We start from the raw sequence: 16,043 nt of genomic DNA on the forward strand, positions 1-16,043 counted from the left end.
TTTTGTTTCACATTAGAACAGCGTCTTAGCCTGTATGGAGTCAAGATATAAGGCAGGGTTTGATAATTAACTGTAACTAAGGGTAAATTCGTAGACTATTAGACGTTTAATCATTGAGTTATATTTGCTTATACACATCTAAAATTGTCTACTCCCATTTGCACTATTAATTATACTTTAATAGATAAGTTCATTTATTCTAACGTCCAACAAAATTTTTTGTCACACTATTAGTTACCTAACCAAAAATTTTAGAGTTCATGGGCACAGCCTATGCTATCTCACCCAAAAATCATTTCAGTAATAAGTGTAATTTTCATGACAAATTATTTTGACTGTTCCGGTAGCTATTGTCATACTGATCTCACAGCATGAGTAAATTAACATGTCTTTATTTTTTGTCTGCTATCATTCTATTAAATGGGCATTTACATTTTTTTTTTTTTATCATAAAGTCTTGTTAAAAAGTAATTTGCAGAGATGAATATACAGCTATCAAGTAGTGACTACTATCACTAGATTGGGTCTTATGTATAATATGTCCCATAATATATGTACACTTTCGAGGCTTCATAGTTTTGATTAGATTATATCGAAGCTTTTAGTGGGCTCCTTACTTTATGTTCCACCCTTGGTTTGTACAGGAAAAGAAAAGTCATTGAATAAACTGTCTTTTACGTTGTTTTTTACTTATCACCATCACGTAACAAGTCTATGTATAATATTTAAATATCAATTACGCAATAGTTTTCTACTATTAGAAGCACTACTTTTTATTAAAATTTAAATTAATGTTGTAATTCTTACTACCTAAGCCATAACTAACATTATACCTTGATTAAAAATAAAGTGATTTTTAAATAAGTTTGAAATAAAGTGAAGAGTATTATTTTTTAAAATGATTGTGATTTGTTTTTCTATTCTCTGTGCACTTCTGCGGTATTTAACTCATTATTAATAATTTCCTTTGTTAAATCTTATGTAACAAAATAATTAAATACCAAAACAATCACCAAAAGTTCTTAACATTTAAATAAGAAAAAAGCACCATAATAACAGACGTGTAGCAAATAGAAATTTATAAATCACTTCATTATAATAGGAATATGTTATTGTCTATTCCATAACAGCTTTCAAAATATTACTTTCCAATTTTACTTGACGATATTTTTATAATATTGATTAATTAAAAGACTTGTATGTTTGCTTTTACGGTTCACGTTGTGCTGGTGAAAACGTACCAAATACTTATTTAAAGACTGCTGAAAGAAATTTAAAAAAATTTAGTCTACAACCTTATGTGTTTTATAGGATGTGTCGTGTATTCTAATAGTAGTCAGTAAATAGTGAATGCTTCACAACTTAAGTCTTGTGTTGGATGAACTATTCACATAAATACCAAAATGAAGGTTTTTAAAATATGCAAAAACATACGAGGGAATGTTAAATGAGTTCTATTTTAATAAAATACAAATGTAAAGTTGTTAACTACTTCAAAAACCTCTTGTTTAAATACCAATGGTTGATACATAAAAAATTACTTTATACAAAATATTATTATTATTAGAAAAAAAAGTTATTGCTAAGAGCAAGTGCATCATGATAATACTAGAATTACATAATAGCTACTGGTACTTGTGGTGTATATACGTGTATGTAAGAGTGATATGTCGGGTGTGCGGCGTGGTGTGTCGGCGTTCGTGTGCAACTCAGGCTGCGGGCAGTGGGTGCATTCCCGCCAGACAACCTCTGACTACAGCATTATGTGGTCATGCTTGAGGCAATTTCTCTAACCTCATAACGGCTAATCGTTCGATCCTTCGTCTGTACCTTATAAGCAATAAAGCTTCAGTGCTTTTTGTTCTCAGTTGAAAAAGCGGGTGACGCATTGCAAGTTTGAAAGAGAATTGAACAACAATTTCAGGAACCAGTTTGTATGGGGCGTACGGTGCGAATCGATTAAAAATCGACTCAAAGCACGAGGCATCTCAATGTAAATATAAATAAGACTATGTTTGTAATGAGTGTAAGGAGGGTGGCCATTCAGCGCGTGTGTGTCTATTGCGTTCAAAAGATGTAGACAAAGAGAAAAGGCGGATCAAGGGAGATGCTTACGGGCAGCTCAGCATTTCCTTCAAGAAAAGGAGTCTGAGTCCAAGGGGAAAATAATGTTGATAATTACGAAAGCTTGTTTAATGTTAGCGACAAGAGTTGCTAAAGCAAGGCGTTATGTATGTCAGTTAAAGTCGAAAATGAAGTGGTGGATTTTAAAGTAGACACCAGCTCTCCAATATCCGCTATCTCTGAAATCTGTTACTTTAAAAAATTCGCGCCTTTTGTTAGGTTAGTGCAAACAGTAAGACGTCATCGTAGTTATACGGGTCAAGGCATAGTTCCGTTAGGCTCGATCAAGGTTAGGGTTAATTTCATGAATGATAATCACCTGTTGGAATTATTTGTAATGCAGGCTAACAGTAATCCAATCATGGATCGTGAATGACTGTATGCTTTGGGTATTGTCAAGAGAAACGTGATCCGTAAAAAAATTTATACCAATAATATAGACGAAGTGTCAGTAAAAAACGAATTTCCGGAAGTGTTCACATCAAAGCTGGGGCTATACAAATTAAAAAAATTTTCGTTTAATCTATAAAACGATGTTAAGCTAGTTTTAAAAAAAACCTAGGTCGGTACCGTAGGCAATTAGAAGCAAAGTTGAAGCTGAGTTAGATCGGTTAGTGAGTGAAGGTGTTATTGTGGCCGTGGAATGTAGCGAATGGGCGACGCCTATTGTTCCCATCTTAAAGAGTGATGATTAAACTAGAATTTGTGGTGACTACAAAGTAACGTTAAATTCATGTCTAAAAATTAATCGGTATCCAGTGCCACGTATTTAAGATATGTTAGCTTTGATAAAGGAGACGTGGTATAATCCAAACTGAATTTAAAACAAGCATACCAAGAAATTGAGCTCGAGCCGGCAGATAGACCATTGACTTCTATTTCCACCCACAAAGGGTTATTTATGTTTAATAGGCCTTCTTTTGGAATTGCATCAGCACCAGGCTGGTTCCAAGGACAAATGGAGAAACTGCTAGAGGATTTGAAGGGTGTGAGTATTTTTTTTGACGATATACGCATAAGCGGAAGCAATCAGGGAGAGCACGACGATAGACTAAAAGCGGTGCTTAGGCATTTAAAAGAGGCAGGTTTAACGTTATCTATAGAAAATGTGAAATTAATGAATCTATTATAGAGTTTTTAGGTTACGAGATTGATGCAAAGGGCATCCAAGTATTAACAAATAAAATTAAGGCTATTTCGCAAATGCCGCGACCAAACTCTGTCAAGGAGTTACAAGTTTTCTTAGGCATGCTAAATTACAACTCAAAGTTTATCATAAAATACAGTATGATGGTTAGTCCTTTGTATTCCCTACTCGAAAAAAATAAACAGTGGGTTTGGTTGCAACACTGTGAGCAGCCTTTGTGCGCGCGAAAGAGCGCTTGTCATCGTATGACGTTCTTATGCATTATGATCTGGACCAACCGATTGAGGTAACATGTGACGCGTTACCGACGGGCATAGGAACAGTTCTTTTGCATGTACTTCCCGACAACTCAGAAAGACCCGTGGCATATGTGTCGAGATCTTTGTCAAAGGCGGAAAAAAACTACTCGCAGCTAGACCACGAAGCGTTTGCTATAGTTAACGCTGTTAAAGAATTTCATTAATATATTTTTGGGCTTAGATTCACACTGGTTACAGACCATAAGCCCTTAATTTTTATATTTGGTTATAAAAAAAGTCTTCCACAAATGTTGGCGAGCAGGTTACAACGTTATGCAGTGTTTCGTTCTGGCTATAATTACAATATTGAACACGTTAAGGGAAATAAAAATAGCTCTGCAGATTGTTTGTCGCATTTAAGTGATAAAGCTGGGACCAAAAGGACAGAAACTGAACACTCTTATTTAAAATTTTTAACCAATAGTGTAAATTTTCTTTCTGCACAGGACGTGCAGGCCGCCGAGAAATCTAGTCTCATTTTGGAAGCTGTCTTTAGTTACGTAAAATACGGATGGCCAGAGCAAATTAACGACAAATTCAAAGCGTTCGAGTGCAAAGAGCACGAATTGTCTTTGGAGAACGGCTGTTCAATGTGGGGGTACCAGATAATAATTCCAGAGCCGCTCCGTTCATCTGTTTTTAAATGAACTTCACGACGGCCACATGGGGGTGGTAAAGATGAAGGCCCTGGCTAGGTCATATATCTAGTGGCCAAAAATATACACGGATATAAAGGATTTGGCCATGAAGTCCAAATTATGTTGGAAATTCGCAAGAAATCCTCCGAAAGCCAGTCTGCATGTCTGGGACTGGCCCGAAGCCCCAGGGATTCGCCTACACGCTGATTTTTTGGGCCCCATTGACGGTGCTATGTATCTTATTGTAGTAGATGCACACTTCAAGTAGGTCGACGTCAAGGCAGTTCCGGACATATCGTCAAAATCTATCATAGTTACTCTCAGGGAGTACTTCGCTACGTGGGGTTTACCAGGGCGCTTACTTACGGATAATGGCCCAGCCTTCATCTCCCAAGAATTCAAATTGTTCACCAAAAATAACGGGATTGACCACCATTTGGTGCCACCGTACTTTTAGCCAGTAACACGGTGGTGGAAAACGCTGAGAAAACCTTTAAAAGTAAATTTAAACTCTTCTTGAGAGAAGGCTTGACAAAAAAGGAAGCCTTAGCTAAATTTTTGTTTCATGTCAGATCTACTCGGCACGTCACCACGGGAATTCTACCTGCGGAGTTGCAAATTGGTAGGAAGTTCCGGATGCAGCTCAATTTATTAAGAGTGTCAACTGGAATTCAAGTACACCAAAAGCAGGAGGCACAAAAGAGAGATTTAGTGGGCAATAGAAACATTGTGATTAACGAAAGACAAACAGTAATGGCCAAAGATTTTAGCAAAAATAATAGGAAAAAAACTGAAGTTGTTGATAAAATGGGCCCCATGTCACATAAGGTTGAAACAGAAGATGATTTAGTTTGGAGACGCCACGTCGACCATTTAAAACAATGTAAACTGTCCCCAATTAATTACTCTTTGGTGGCTTTTGATACGGGGGAAAACAAATTCCTTGTTGACATTTCGGAGGTGCGAGATTTGAGTGTGTGCGATCATAACGCAAGCGATGCGGTAACTGTAAAGGCCAGTGTCAGCACACCCGAACCGATTAATTGCGATGCAAGGAAAAACAAGACTTTACAGTACAGTATCGTATGTGGATAATTGATTATTTGTATATGTTTTCCAGACCATTTGAAACTATTTGTAAAGCTCTTTTTAACCTGCATTAGCCTAGCTAAATGTGTTGTATTAGGATAGTTAACATTTAAAAATCATGAAGACGACATTAGAATATATTACTGATCAAAAGTGTGACATCAAGTTTTTAAACAGCAAAATATGTAGGTTGGTAAGCTTATAAAACTAGAAAAAACCATGAATTCTTTTGAGCTAGAAATTTAATTACTTATTTGCATGCGCACGTGTGTGCAACAATAGTTCATCTACATATGCATACAATCTTCCACCATGCTAAATAAGTTCAACCGTTTGTTAAAACTCATACTTGGTGCCTCTATGTCAGAGCACGAAGCGCACTTGAAGAAAAACTTAGGGTTAGGAGAAGAAATAAAGAGAATCATTGCATCTTCAATTGCTAGCTAAAACTCATCAGTATGGCGTGTGATGTACTCGCGATTATACCACAGTTAAACATGACTCAGTAGATTTTTGGAACGCAACTGCTTACACACGCAAGTAAAGATTTCACACTCAAATGAATCTACGATGTTGACTAATTTGATTGATTTACCAACCTACATCCTTTATTATTTGATCATTATCGAATAGATTAAAAGAGAAATATTCCTTTGTTTTCGAAATTTGCCCGGAATTCATTCATTGGCACTTCGTTAGGTTGTTTTGACCTTGATTTGAAGTCTTGATTTCTGAAAAAAAATACAGAAAATAATATTAATAACAATAGGCAGACACTTTCAAAAGCTTAAATATCTTTCAGTTACATGTGCTGAGTCAGGATGTGACTTATATTGTAGATAATTTAACTGTATATACATTTTGACTGATAAAGTTTATAATATTAAGATTATTTAATTATTAGTACTCCATTGCCGTAGCTCTGACTGACTAGTCTTTATCAGTCATGCTGCGTTTGGAATTTTCATGTTCGCATCTGCATAGTTCCCTGAAGAGGGAGTCAGGATGACTCCGAAATATTGGATCACATTGTCCAACTAGTATATAAAATAAATAGCCATGCTCCAAGATTCCAAGTTTTTTCATTTAAATTTCCTTACTTTCAAAAGCTGTACCATGTTTCAAAGCCCATATTTTTTAGGTAAACTATGCTAATCTGTGGTTTTTCATTCTTAGCAAATGAAGAATCAAAAATTTTCAAACGCTGTTTAGTGTAGCTAAAAAAGAGCCAGTTTATCCTTACATCATTGCATAAATACGTATTCACATAGAGGCTGTGCCTTCTGTTGAAGATATTTAACAACAACTCTTGCATTGAAATAAATGGCTTAGAACATACATACATGCATATGGCTGCTTGTGATAAGCAGGCTTACTTAAAGAGGCTGCAGAAGGGATTGTCATTATTTCTCTTGGTTGCTTATGATAAGCAGCCATACGCTTTGAGGCCTTCTTCCTAGCTTTGAAACCACCTATAGTGGACCACTCACTCTTGCGCTCTGGTGTTCATCTTGCTCTTGCGTTTATGGCTGCCAGATTAGTATCTCTGTATTCATCTCGCTCCTGTGCTTAACTGCACCACCATAATGATCCTCAGCTTATTTCAAAAGCATGCTGTTAGTACCCCTAATAAACTGTCATGTATGAGCACAGTGCTAGCTCCCACCTGAGAGCTGGTACTATCTTAGACTAGTCTCTGTATGGGTACGTGCACATCCCCATGTTTGCGAACTATGCTTGCAGAGCTTCTTTTTTTTTTCACTCTTGACTTACACTATTTACCCTCACCTCCACTTTATCCAATCACTTCTCAACAAAAAGCAGTTGTAAGAGAGCAAGAAGTTATAAACGGACACGTCTATCTTCAGCAGTATCTAGTAACTGACTGAGCTCTTCATCTCCTATTTAGTAGAGTGGGTCAAGAGACTGTGGCGCAAATGATCCTGAACATGAAGACCACCATGATTTATTACGCTCATTAGTTTAAACGTGGTTGGAACGTTTTTTAAATACTTAATCCTTATTTATTTCTTACTCCACTATATATGTGTGTACATTCATAAGTATACTGTAACAAAAACTCTGACACATCGATACAGTAGTTCTGTTTGTCCTTAAGATCAGGGGAAAAACATTGTCATTTAGCAAGGGGTAAAGTGAAAGGACTATTAATTGTACGTTTTTATTAAGAGATAAAATACTAAGCTTTCTAAGAATAAAAAAGTGAGAGAATTTTCGACAGGCCTAAACATCAACAATGTTGTTAAGTATATTATACATTTATACCAACGTGTATATAAAAGTATATGAATGAAAGATGGACTAGGGGTGCCATCTCCAGCGAATTTTAATCGTATGCTTGGTGCTTGAACATGGGTGCAGGCCAGATCTCGTCTGTCCGTCGAAGCATGCAGTCATTCATGCAAGCAGCCGTTTGTCGTTGGCTATATTGTGTATCGTTATTTTTAATATATTTTCTTTTTTTATCATATCTTATTAACTACTACAAGGTATCTGCTCATTTTCCGATCCACAAAAGAAGTTCCTTATTATATTAACAAACGTATTTCATAATCAAAGAGCTTTGATTTCTTGGCTCACCAAAATTCTCCCGTACATCACTTACCTAGTCTCTACACACTCAATTCCTCTTCTCCAGGAGGTCAGCCACAGGTGTCCAGCTCCAGACCGGCAAACACTCCTAAAAATAAGTTAGAAGGGCGAAGGTGGGGGCACTAACTACGAATAAACACAATCACTGACGTAATTTTTACAGCATGTTCATGGTATTTATTCGTCCTGTACACACTCTCAAAAATAACATACTTTTTCTCTCTCTCTCTTTCTCTTCTCTTTAAATATGAGCTTTGATACACGGTACCTTCAAAGTCAGTATGCCACTTGATGTATGTGTTCTGGTCATGCTCGCTGTCAAACTTCTTCTTGGCTCGGGCTAAGCTTAGCTTGCGACGCGTCGAAAATGAACCAAGGGTCAGTTCATCGTGTTAAGAACTTAGTTTTTGAAACCTTTAACGATTTACCGGTTTTCAGGAGCGTTAGAGGTTTTCAGACGCAAAGAGAGGGGCGCACTCACCTATGCAGACATACTGCATAGCATAGTGAGTATCTTACCGAATAGTATTGAGAGTAGACAGTCGAGTAAGTGAGGGTTATTGGAGTACATAAAAAAGACAGGTGAGAGGAGAGAAGGAGATTAGCAAAGATTGAGAAAGGTGAGTACGAGCAGGGACAGATTAGGGATGTAGAGATTAGAGATATAGAGATAGCAGAGAAGAGGATTACGGAGCCAGCTAACGCAGAGCAGAGTAGCCACAGATTGTCCTGCAAAAAGTTGGCCGCGAAGCCAGACCATCGCGATGATCAGGGCAAGCTCCAGGTATCACCGGGTGGCAGCAAAGATATTGATAAGGTACTGTGAAAAGTGCACTGGGAGTATATACTGGGCCAAAGGGTTGGGAACAATCCAAATGGGTGAGGGTGAATTTGTGTGGGCTTACCTAGGGATAAGGAATTAAATGAAGTACGAGGTGTATTTGAGGTTGCGTATGTATGTTGTTGTAACCTAGGTACTGGCCACCAATAGTCAAGCCAAGGAGGAGTTCGGTGGTGGGGGTGATCAGGAGGCGTTCGCACAAATGCATTTACGTCGAGAGCAGTATATTTTTGTGACAGCATCTGGGTGGTTGTTTATTGGCTTGGAAAATTTTTAACTCTTGTTTAGAGATGGTACTGATATAAGTTGCAACGTTAATCACCATAATTCAAGAATTATACCAGTGATATTTAACAATTAGACTGGCTATGATTAACACTTTGTCATTAAAAAATTGGCTACAAATGAAGAATTTGATGGACGTGTCAACTTTATGGCCAAAAACATTGACGTTTTACTTGAAAAGCATTTAATTGGCACTAATATAAATTTCCAATTTATCGATTTAGTCGGATTCATGCTCTTCTCCTTAAGAAAATTAGCATCATTTTTGAATAAATCTTGTAATACTAGCAGTGAATTTCAGTATGTATATAGTAAGAAGTAGACAAAAATCATGTTATGATGGGGGATACTTCCTAACTGTGACGTTAGTTCTCTGGACAAGCTAAGATAAAAAGTGCTGCTTAAAATGGAATTATGTAGCAAGTTGAGGGCAATCAGTATATCAGCCAGAGTTTTAACTTTATTAGTACCTTACTTCAGTGAATTTTCATCATATATAAACTAAAAAAATGTTTTAACTTAAAATAATGAAAAGATTCACTACGGTTGTACTTAGAAAAATCTATAAAGCCCAAATTTATTGCAATCCATCTAAAATTTAAAGAGAAAAGTTTTATTTTATAATTGTAAAAGAGTAATAAAGTGTACTAATTTTACGTTTTTTTAAAAATAATGCACTAAACAATTAAAAATCTAAACAGGACTTCTAAAATATAAAGATAAACATGGGTCTTTTCATGGTTCTCGTAAATAGTCAGTTTAAGAACTAAGGTTACTATTATACAGATGGCACACATGATCCTTAAAAAGGCTCAAGGTAGAAAATGTTACTTTTTTCTATCAATTTGCAATGGATCACAATAAAATTTCAGCTTAATTCATTTCTCAAACCAGCGAAGTCTTATATTTTATTGTTTTTTCACATAAGAATAAATTTTTGAATAATTAATAATAAAAAATTATCAAAGTGAGGTAATCAGTAAGGTAGAAACTTTTTATGTGACATTGAATATTGTAAAAAAAAAACTTTATTTTTCAGAGAAAAGCTGAAGCATAAGCTTATCCAAGTTAAGTTAGAGCTGCGCACCGACATAGACATGCTCTCAGTTCTGGAGAAAAGAATCAAAGAATATGTTAGTCAATGCTGTAATCACAACACCAAAACCAACACTGAGTATGTCAGAGGTAATTATAACCTTGAAGAAGAGGACAAGTACGTAACATAGTTAGAGATATATAATTTAATTGTGGTTAGCATCCTAATTTTCTAGCTGGAGAGACTCGAGGGATTGTGGGTTTAAATCCCATCGAAAACTATCGAGATATTTTTCTTGAGCTTTTTTAATGGCATAAGCATTAAGAATGCCGAAACACCACTTATCTAATTTTTAAAAACAAATAGTGATTTTTTTTGTAATATCTGGACCTGCAGGGATCTCTTTTTTGAGGGTAAGCCAACTGGGCCAGCTGTTCAGACAAAGTCACTATTGATTTTAAAAAAGTCGGTAGAACGAGTTTTATAATTCAAATAGTATCAACCCTAATGCTGGACCAACCTTATACAATCATGGGGGAAACTGTCTACTTGTGAGTACCTAATAACTTATGATTAATTTTTTCTGAGACTTCAGTATGTGAATAACGCAATTGCTGTGACTTCAACCACTCTTGCCATCTAAAATACTATTTTTCTCTACGATATCAAACCTGTAGCCTGAGGAGCAAGGTTTTATTTAACCAGGTCATGTATAGCATGAAATGCATTTATAAAACTAGGACCCTGTTTTTATGGGACGTTAGTTTTAAACAACTTGCTTTCAGTCGTGACTACCACCTCTAAGCATGAGTTTTACTCTCTTGATCAAGATTATCCTTTTTTTAACACTGTAGGTTACGTAGATTTATTTAAATTGCTGTTCAGACTATTTTACGTCACTTTTTTTTTTATCTTACAGCAGAACTTAAGATTCCTTCCTCCTTTAGGTAAGAATGAAGATCAGATACTCTTTGCTTTTGAAAAAAAAAATACCTTTGACTGTTGCTCTAAACATTTTACCTCTACTTGCTTTTTTTGTTTTTTTTATCCACTCTCATGAAATCAGCATACTGTTTCATACATATCAAAACAAGTTTATCAAGTAAGATCTTACTAAATCTCGTAACCTGAAATTGTATCCTAATTTTTCTCAACATCTTCACTTATTCTGGTTACTAGCTTTGGCAAATAGAAAGGGTTCTAAAAAACTAAATAGGGAAACGTACTACATAAAACTGATATGAAATTGATGTAACATGAAAATTCTTTTTTTGGACAAGCTTCGAAAAACAGTTACTAAATGAGACTGTAAAGCCTAATTTGAAAGAATACTTCTATCTAGAGGTACTGCTTGCTTGAATTTTTATTTTGTTATCTTACATAAAAGCTTATGCTTTATTTTTTTTTTGTCTCTCTACGGTACGTGTCACTTAAAAATATCAACAAGGCATTTGTTTTGCTCTTTTTCTTTATTATTATTATTTTGATCTGAGGAATTACCTTCATGCCTCTCTTATTATAGTTTTGGAGGGCCCACCAACTATTTAATATTTCTGTTTTAGACCTATGGCATGACATTATAAGTATTTCCTATTTTAGCTTAGGTTTTAAAATAAATTATAAATTAAGTACTTATTTTTCAAGATGGTATAGACTTTTTCATGTCTTGCTTAAAGTTTTTAAATTAGTCAAGTTTTACTAGTAAGATCAGACAAATATTGTTTTGCCTATAAGTGCACGTACAGGAAATAAAAAAAACTGTGTTGACTCCATGTAGGATTGCAAAAGACTAGCTGACGTTAGAAAAAACTGTACAGGGAAACTTTGTGTCCGAGTTGAAGCAAATCATAACTATGTATTTATTGAAGGATATAGGTAAGAATGAGAAAAATCAAAAAGATAAATGAAGTTACTTGATATAAATACAAACATTGAAATCCTGGAAATTTTTTGAAATATCTATGTCTGTACAGTAACATTTTTCATTTAATTTACATGCTGTGACAATGTCATTTTTAATAACTAATATTCTTAAGATTAAAAATAAAAATTTATATTTTTCTATATTTCAAGTAATTTCCAAGTAATAAGTAAGAATGAAAACATCTTCCTTGAAAGCAGATTAAACACAGCCTCTTGTGTACAAGATAAACGCCACGAAAACTTTGCATCATGGTCAAATATTAATATTTTAAAATAATCCTGTTCACAGAGAATAATTTTTTCTTAAACAATGAAAAAGTATTACTAATTTTAATATTAATTCATCATTTTCTACGTTCGCAAAATATTTAAAAAAGCCATGAAAAAGGCCTACCTGCATGAGTACAATAGAGAGAGAGAGAGAGAGAGAGAGAGAGAAAGAGAGCAAGTGCGACAGCAGACGATCAATGGCTCTCTCTATTTTACTGATACTTTAACAGGTACTGTCAAAATGCTTTTTTCATTTATTTCTAAACATTTTGCACTAGTCAAAACAAAATGAAAAAGTGAAAAGTGCTAATTGATGGAAGATTTTCCGCCCTACACGCTGGTTTTTTTATTTTTTCTGTACATCAAACCGTTGAAAGATATAAGCAAAACGAACTTTGAAATACAATTTTACATAATTTTGATAATATTAGACCACTTGAAAATAGTCGTTACCATTTCTTTTGAGATCCACAGGCTCATATATATATAATATAAAAAACGCCCTATTATAGATCAATTGTCTAATTCAGAAGTTTCTTGGTTAGTATTAATAAGTAATAAGAGTTCAATTCAGATTGGCATACTGCTTAGCACAATCAAGAAGGTCTTTGACTACAAATCCACACGATTGAGGTTCAATTTTCGGAATCCGTCAAACTTGAAAAATTTTCTTACACATATATAATATATAATATATTTGTGTACGTGTGTATATGCTGTATGTACAATACATATATAAAGTTTACTTATTATATACTCTTCTACATAGCTATATATATTCGGGTAGTACAAACGTTACAAACGAGAGAGAGGTGGTAGTAAGCGCGTGGAGAAAGACAGACATTCGAGCCAAGTCGAGCCAAGCTGAGTTAAACCGGAAATCGTGCCATCGCACGGATCGCTTGATCGCGTCGGTTGAACCCCCAAGCGCGTCAATAGATGTTTCACATCAAAAGTTTTTATGGATAACTCATTACGCAAACCCTCATCTGTTAAGAGTGCAGAGTACTACGAGATCTCAATTAATTGCAATGAATATTTATGTCGCCGTGTCCGTATGTATCACAGCAAAACAATTGGCAAACGATATGTTCAGGCCTTGGACATAGTTCACTAGAGTGCTGCTGTTTTTTGTCGTCACAGCAAATACCTTTTAAAATAAAATTAAAATTTAAATTATCAACAAACTTCAGGATAATTTTTTGTTCTACGTATTCAAACGAAGTTTTATGTAAAAAATAGTTAATAAGAAGAAATGAGAGTCTATCTGCACCTATAGTGCAAGTAAAAGAATGACTTCTTGGTAGCTTTATTGGTAAGTCAGCTATTTTGTTCTCAATTATTTTTTAATGTTTTTTGTAAATAGAAGATAACTAAACCTTCATTTCCCATTTTAAGAATATTAACTATCAAAAAGGACAAGAATGGATCGAAGAGTTCTTGATATAAAGTACCTGTTGGGTATCTTCATTTATTTCTGTCAATTGGTATTATACTCAGTACAATATTATGTGCTTGTTTAACTTTGGAAATCACTTAAATATCTGAATTATTGTTAGGCATTAAAACTGCTTTTTATTGTACGAATCAATCTTAAATTCTAAATATATACGAGTACATAAGTAAATTATTAGTTATAGTAATGAGAGAGTAATAAGCCCGAAAAATACTGTAAATTTGGTTACATTGAATAATTAAGTTGGTACTATTATAGGTTACATTTTTCATATAAGTCTAAACCATTATGTGTAAAAATCTTTAGTAAAAATAACTCTTATGAAGAATAATATTTTTAGCAATGTATATACAGTAAATTACTTGTAAAGCTTAGTGAATTTTAAAAAAGTGTTTCTGGATTCCCATTGCCTTTAGAGGGAAAAGCCATCACAGCTTAATATTTCTATTTTAATTGAAAATGTATTTGAAGTTTTATTAAAAAGTTACACACAAAACAAGCTTATTTGTTGAAAATTTTTTTTTCCAGGTATAAACAAGTCATAAGCATACAATGAATCTTACTGGATTGTTATCTACATAAAATGTTAAGAAGTTAGACAATAGTATGGAAAATTTTCATTACCTGTAATCTCAGGCGAAGAATTGGCTTCAGATCAGCCCTCATTTTTTCAAATCTTAACATCCATACTACACCAATAACTACATCACCAAAAAGAAGACCAAGTATTAGTAACCAATAAACATGGAGAAGCTTAGAATTCAGCTGTCTTGCTGCAATGTAACCTAATAACTGGACAACTCCAAACTGTATGATGAGTGCAAAGTATACGTAGATAGATGTTGGATCAAAAGCATGCGGTAGTCCTGGGACAAGATAGCGTCGACGATCACTTGCAAAAATTATTGTGTGAGAAATTACTGCAGCAAAACTAATTGCACTTAAAAATATAACTGCATTACATACGTAGATCCACAGTCGATAATATCGCATTGCAATACGACTTGGTGGTAAAAGTTCTTGATTTTTTATGTGCTTCTGTTGTAATATATCTGTACACTACGTTGTCACTGTAATAATAATGAGTGCTTAAATCCATACTTATTTATTAATTTAGTATGAACTGATTAAATTCTGTTTAAGTAACTACACTTATAAACATAGCTATCTTAGATGATCTTAAAACTATTTACGTTGTAATTATAAATTTTTTCTAAAAGTCTTTTGAAATCTGTAAAATATACCAGTCTAAGGCATACTATAGATAGTAGGCCAGGGAAATCAGCAGAAGTACACACGTAATAACATACAATTTTTGTTAATTAGCATCTCAAAACAATAATTTTAAGGTTACTCAACTTTTTGATACTTGAGACATTGTCTAATTCTTGTTTAAATGTAGAAAAGTTATTAAAACCAGAGTTTTTTATGATTTTTTCCCACCAAGTTAATATTTAAGAGAATATGATTTATGCTTCTTATCACACAAAAAACCTTTCATTGAAAAAATTGTGTTGTTTAAAAATTTTTTTGTTTATTAAAATTGGCCATTATGTTTGCTTATTTTGATAAAAGTGTCCAGTGGCTTGATGAGTTATTTTATATACATTTTGTCTTGCTTTTGTATATTTCATAACTTTATATTAGATGAATGCATTATGATTATTAAACCCTCCGAAGCTGTTATTCAAAAAATGTACAAATATAAGACATATCCTTTTAAAATATTACAAAAAAATTATGATAGTATCTTTAAGGAATCTTAACAGATTCGTTGGTAGTTATTTTATAAAAATTAAAAAACAAAAGTGTCCTAGCATCAGTAAAAGTCTAGATTGTTTTGTTTAAAGGATTCTCCGATCTTTGATTCATTTTAACTAATTGGAATTTAAAATGAATAAAAATGACTTTTTTTCTTTATAACTTAATGAGTTTACACGTTTTCCCTTATGTTTTTATTTGTCTCAGATAGCACACGCATGTAATATTGACTGGCGTGGTTAAATCAATAAATTGCTTGAACAAATCATTGTGAACATATAATTATTTTCACATTCAGAAGAAGAATTTTTTAATTGATTTTGCTTCCTTATAAGAACGATAATCATGTAAAAAATTATGACTCTTGCTTGGCGAGTTTGTAATAGTAGAGCCCGTGCAAAAACCTGCTTTATCTTACAAACGTTAAAAATAAAATTTCATATTTGTGCAACAAAAACTGCAATAACAATTAATCGGAATGTTGTATAATAGATCTTATGTTTTACGGACTATGATTTTTATGTCACGGTTAATTCTGAAAAGTACAATTACGTTAAAATT

The 16,043-nt window shown here is 33.9% G+C and overlaps 1 protein-coding gene across 1 annotated transcript in view; it reads right to left on the minus strand.

The window, feature by feature from the left end:
- The window catches only part of LOC106644555 (uncharacterized), a 101,268-nt gene extending 86,484 nt beyond the window's left edge, over positions 1–14,784 (minus strand). Inside the window, exon 1 of the mRNA XM_089589276.1 lies at positions 14,346–14,784. Coding sequence (XP_089445402.1) covers positions 14,346–14,714 — 369 coding nt within the window. The 5' untranslated portion in view covers positions 14,715–14,784. The remainder of the gene's footprint in view (positions 1–14,345) is intronic.
- Positions 14,785–16,043: the final 1,259 nt, after the last annotated feature.

Source organism: Copidosoma floridanum, unplaced genomic scaffold (genome assembly GCF_036245765.1).
Source record: "Copidosoma floridanum isolate Cflo_tuat_1 unplaced genomic scaffold, Cflo_Japanese_pri ptg000008l, whole genome shotgun sequence".
Classification (NCBI taxonomy): Eukaryota; Metazoa; Arthropoda; class Insecta; order Hymenoptera; family Encyrtidae; genus Copidosoma; species Copidosoma floridanum.